This window comes from Schistocerca americana, chromosome 8 (genome assembly GCF_021461395.2).
Source record: "Schistocerca americana isolate TAMUIC-IGC-003095 chromosome 8, iqSchAmer2.1, whole genome shotgun sequence".
NCBI classification, from domain to species: Eukaryota; Metazoa; Arthropoda; class Insecta; order Orthoptera; family Acrididae; genus Schistocerca; species Schistocerca americana.
The window spans coordinates 424,708,562-424,714,561 of record NC_060126.1 but is presented as its reverse complement, the minus strand read 5'-3'; the positions used below and the strand labels follow the sequence as shown (position 1 = coordinate 424,714,561).

The 6,000-nt window shown below is 42.1% G+C and overlaps 1 protein-coding gene across 1 annotated transcript in view; it reads left to right on the top strand.

The window, feature by feature from the left end:
• The first annotated feature begins 1,393 nt into the window (after positions 1-1,393).
• Positions 1,394-6,000, top strand: part of LOC124545895 (phospholipase A2-like) — an 87,540-nt gene continuing 82,933 nt past the window's right edge. The window contains exon 1 of the mRNA XM_047124854.1: positions 1,394-1,442. Coding sequence (XP_046980810.1) covers positions 1,394-1,442 — 49 coding nt within the window. The remainder of the gene's footprint in view (positions 1,443-6,000) is intronic.

Sequence of the window (6,000 nt, the reverse complement as noted above, 5' to 3'; positions counted from 1 at the left end):
TCACTCTCAATGCTTCATTGCATCACCTACAAGCAACACGAATAAAGGTAATGGCAGTAGCAAAAAGAACGCTACAAAAGTGTACAAGGCGTACCTAACTTAGGCATATTCAGTGAGCGGAAAGAACTCATGAGTGCGTAATACACCCAAATAATGGCTAGGCTAATGCACCTTTGGCAAATGACTAGGCCCTAATAGTCCACAGTCTAGAGGTCCGTGGTCTAGAGGCTAGCTTTGCTACCTCTGTATTACGGGGTCCCGGATTCCTTGCGGGGTCGGGGATTATCTCTGCCTGCGGACTGTGTGTTTGTATTGTTCTCATCATTCGGGAAAGTGGCTAGATTGGACTGTGTACAGATTGGGAATTTGTACGAACGCTGACGACCGCGCGGGTGAGCGTCCCACAAACCAAACATCATCATCATCATCATGGGCACTAATGGGAATAAAGCAACAGTTAAAATTTTAGTAAAGACATGAAGCAACGAAGCCAGAAACAATACTAAACCAGAAAATTAATTGTAACTCCGGTAACTTACCAACGAAGACATCATCCCATGAACACAACTATGGTCTGTTTCCAACACTTCGAGCACGAGCTGTTATGTCGGCAACCATACCGCCAAACAAGTGGCAAAGCCCCGTGGAGCCATAGTGAGAAGATTCATAAGGTGGCGCGCTATGACCTAAGTAACTGATGGATAAGGCGTAAATAAAATATTCATTACGTAATACAGGTGGCAACCATCATTTAAAGGTAAACATCGTAATATCAAAAAATGTTTGATATTTCGTAAAGACATGTCCATTTATTAGATTTAGAAATCTGAAATAGATATGATTAGAAATGTCAAACTCTTCCAATAAATTCAGTTTCTTGCCTTTGACTACCACGTGAAGGATTTTAAGGTTTTCTAAATCTGGGGGCCGATGGCCAGAAAATTTGAGGTTCTGGGCTAAAGGGGAAAATTTTTTCACCTGACCTTTCTTTGTAAGTAGATGCTCGCTAGACTTCACAGCGAAAGCTCTCCCTGTTTGACCGACATGCTCGATTGAACATTCTATGCACCTATATTTGTAGATACCTGACTTAGAGAATTCCCGATAGGTCACGGATAGAAAGTGAAAATAACTGTCTTATGCTTAGGATGTTCGTAAGCGAAAATTGTGTGGTACTCTTATGTTAGCATTTTATATGGTCTACACTACAGATAAAGAATTAGCAGGCATTGAAAAGTGACGCTATGTTTGCAAATAACCAGTTGAAGAGTAATTACTTCATTACTTCATCGGTGCGCATTTGTAGTTTAGCAAATCAAATGACACGATTGCTGTGGCTTAGAGTTTTTGCATCTAGAAACTGCCGAATGTCCGTTTCTCGAAAGATCTCACGATGCGGCAGCAGAATTTTGACTGTCGAACAAGGTTCGTGACACTTGCGGGTAATTACATAGCGGGATTCCAAAGTTGGCGACTGCCTCGTGGAGTTTCGTCTGATGAGTGGCGAAACGGAAGGAGCGGAGCTTACCGAAAAGGTGATCTTTGCAATATGCAGAGGTTACAGATTTGATTGGGTGGAGATATCATAACACCCGTATCCATTCGGGATTCTTGTTGCCGGTGTTATACGACGTCGGGCAAGTCTGCACTCTGACTGAACGGATCTTTTAGAAATGAATTGTTGAATGCTTACGAAGTACCGTTCTCTGTTCACATATGGCGTTACCTGGTATTCGTACCGTTCATGAAATGCTCCTTTCTTTACTATACTTTCAATATCTCAAATAAGGGAAATGAACGAAGAAAGTTATCCCTTCTCATTATTACTCACTCTAAGCTGTAAGTTGTTTCGTTGGCTGTTATGAAACAATGTCTATTATCTCAATTACCCCACTATATTCCTAGTTATTCGCTTTAGTGATAAATTAGTTCGCGCTGATAAAAACGAAGAAAATATCAGAATAGATGTTTTAGTGTTTCCGAGGTAATTCCGTGAATCTATTAGGGGCAGAATATGGGAGATATTATACAACGTGTACCTAAGTGACTCTCTTGTTTGCTAGAGACTCGACCGAAAAGGTTCGCGGCTTTGTGGAGAGGTTTGTACACAATGGGATCACCACATTGTTATGCCTCTCTGTTCAGCTTCGGCTGGAACTTCAGAGGATACGTACACCGCATGCAATCTACGGACGGTATCACAGATCTAATTTGAGACTGTGGACTCTTGCCTCGACTTACCTACCGCCGTTTCCATTCATTATCGTAACAAGGTGGGAATTTCAACATCAGACAATTAGAAGCCTATCTGTTTTCACTTTCCCATCAGCTAACTGTTTCACTAAGTGGTCCAAAAATGAAGTTTTGTGTGCAAGGCTTTTATTCACTTATGATTTTATATGATATTCTTTTTTCCAGGCTGTGGCCTTCCGTAGAAAGTTAATTCAGAGTTCTTTATTCTATGAAGCTTTTCTCTGTGGCTTCAGGTTTCGCCACCGTTCGGAAATACTGTCTGACGAATATTTCCTACGTTCACATGAAACGATGAAATTTCCTAGTCCATGTTACAGGATTCCCCAATATTCTAACCTTCTGCTAATTTGAGGAGAATAAAGGCACTGGCCACAGGATACCAACCTCTGAGCGATATTAATGACGGCCAGTGCTACCTGCAACTGGACGGGATCTTGATCGTATTGAGAAAGCGTTTTTACGAAGATGAATTTAGTAGTGGACTATGATGTATGTCTTTCTGACGATCGATCTAGGTATCGATCGATAGTGTCTTGTCCGCAGGAGGTCGGTTGTCGACGGCCAAATGGCCGACTGCGGCCTCTCTGTCTTCCCAATACTCTGGAGGTTTTGCACGAGCTATAGCAGCGCGTAGTGTCGCATGAAGGAACGTAGGTTTCGTGTACGTTGGTTAGCAGCCGCATTTGATCTGCTCGTTTAATCAGCATATAGTTGTGGAAGAGGGTTGTCGTTAAATAATGTTCATTAATGGATATATTGTGAAATGAAAATTGGCGAACAAGGTGTCAACTTAGAATTAACTTCATCTCAAGAACAGTACTACAGATGGATACAAAATGACACATGTAGCTTTTCAGATCAGCATTTAATTCCCTACCTGATACCATCGACGACACAAATTGGAGCCAACGAAGCTAAGTATTCATTTTTTTATGATTGATTAGTATTAAATGAAGCTACAGTCTGGAACCGCGCGACCGCTACGGACGCAGGTTCGAATCCTGCCTCGGGCATGGATGTGTGTGATGTCCTTTGTTTAGTTAGGTTTAAGTAGTTCTAAGTTCTAGGGGACTGATGACCACAGCAGTTAAGTCCCGTAGTGCTCAGAGCCATTTATTAAATGAAGCGTAAGACGACAAGTAATAGGCACTTCTTAGTAAAATGTGTTGCTAACTTACTGACCCGGTTCCTGATTCGTGGTCCATGGTTCGTGGTCTCGGTTGCTAGCTACCTATCTAAATGCTTAAAAGAGCAATAAAAATTAGATTTAAGTATTTGATGTAATTACTGACCGAACTTACAAATTTAAAATGCTCTCACAATCAAATTATTAAGAGGTATAATATTTTAAGAGAAAAGTTTAACATACTAGGACATTAACTGTCTATAACCGAGGGAGGTGGCGCAATGATTAGCGCACTGGACTCGCACTCGGGAGGACGACGGTTCAAACCCGAGTCTGGCAATCATGATTTAGGTTTTTAGTGATTTCCCTAAATCGCTTCAGGCAAATGCCGGGATGGTTCCTTTGAAAGTGCACAGTCGACTTCCTTTCCCATCCCTCCCTGATCAGAAGGGATCTATGAGCTTACTGTTCGGTCCCCTTCCCCAAATCAACCAACCTACCAACCAACTGTCTAAATGTCCTGAGGCATCAGAGCTCACTACGAGCAAAAAGCCCCGACAATATTCATCAAGTACTTGACAATGAGAGCGCTTTCCGACTTCCAACCAACTTCAACCATAAGATTTTATGAAACTTTCTCTCCCTCACACGCACCTCAGAATGATGAAAGGAAAAAATAAATCATCGCTTACAAAAATTTTCCTGTTGATGCAGTAAACTTTTACCTTTTAACTTATTACTTCTTGTCAGCTAACTCTAGTAGTAAGACATTTCGAACGCAGTATCAACTTAAATTACTGAAAGTACCTGCAAAATTACACCAATGTACGACAGTATCCCGGTTCCTTTCAGGTGTAGCTGGTGTTAGTGTTCGTTCCTTTGACTTTCTGTTGTGAGGAAAGTTTTCTACTGTGCTGTGCTTATCCGATTTTCTCGGCACATTCTCTCGACTTATGGCGATGTGAATTATTAACTGATTTTTGTTACGTACTCCCCATGTTACTACATATCAATGCTTGGTTATATGTGTGTTGCGTCCGCAAACAAAGTTGACACTGGGCGCAGTGGCTGCTGGGAGCGACCGTAAAGGCATTTCCCACGTGCAGCCGCTCCCATCTAACATCGTGCCGAGTGTAAACTTTGCCTGCGCGTATAACATACGACCCAGTCCTGCGTGTCAATTACTGTGTAAAATCAGCTGTAAAACACTTGTATGGTGCACTACCATTCAGTGCTCATGCACTTCCTTTGATTAATTGATGTTTCCTATTTTATTGTATTAGTATGTAACGCACTTTCTGTTAAGGCTAACTATACGCTACTTGTGTGAGTTGTATATTCGGTGTTTGCCAACCTTCTTTCATGTATTTGTGTTTAGTATTTTAATAGAAGAGTGTTGAGGGCACATATAGTTAGAAGCTAACTGTAAACCACTTGTGCCGTGTATTATCTCGCCAGTGCTTGTCAGCCTTATTTAATCTTCGTGTTTTCTGTTTTATTAAATACTTACCAGACTTTTTTATTCGTTGGTGTTTTGGATTTTGTTAGGATAGTGTTTCATTCTGCTTATGTGTCTGTGTTATAGGACAGATTAGCCATTATTTAATGCCTCATTTATTGAATTCAGGAGCGAACCTGGATAGGGGCCTCACTATACACTTTGGGTGGTCTTGTGGCATTCACCAGGTAATTTTGTAGCGAAAATTCCTCGTTCCTCTGTGTAAAGGGCGTCTATTTTCGTAAGACTGGTTGTCAGCTGATTCTAAAAAAATACACATCATTTTACCAAAGTAGCCACCTAGGTAACAATTATTTTGCGGTTCATTTATTTGCCGTTTATGCTACTTCATTACGGAGAATGCAGAAAGAATGCAGAGAAAGAGGTGGTGTTGTGCGTGGAAGGGTATCCCGACATAGCCGAGCGGTCTAGGACTGTGCGGCTGGTCCCGGCGGAGTTTCGAGTCCTCCCTCGGACATGGATCTTTGTGTTTGTCCATAGGAGCCGGCCGTGGTCGCCGTGCGGTTCTAGGCGCTACAGTCCGGAACCGCGGGACTGCTACGGTCGCAGGTTCGAATCCTGCCTCGGGCATGGATGTGTGTGATGTCCTTAGGTTAGTTAGGTTTAAGTAGTTCTAAGTTCTAGGGGACTGATGACATGAGATGTTAAGTCCCATAGTGCTCAGAGCCATTTGAACCATTTTTTTTTGTTCTTAGGATAATTTAGGTTAAATAGTGTGTAAGCTTAGTGACTGATGACATTAGCAGTTAAGTCCCATAAGATTTCACACACATTTGAACATTTTTATATCCCGACAGACGGTGTCCAAGAGGAATGACAGTTCACGGAATGTGCAAAAACTTGTTGTTGGTAAGGCACTGGAATACTTTGCAGAGGGTAACGAGCAAACGAGTAACGAGAGCAGTGAACGAAATAGCTGTCCTGACAGCTTCTGTTCGTAGCTCACGTGTTAACTCCGGAGAAATTACGATTGCCTATAGAATAAGACAGCCAAGTTCATGTTGAGCGCAAACAGCCACCATCCGTGTCATTTACCACTCCATGAGCGGCACAGTGGAAGACGCATGGAGTTCTGTCGCTTGCCTCTGATTTGAAATATCAG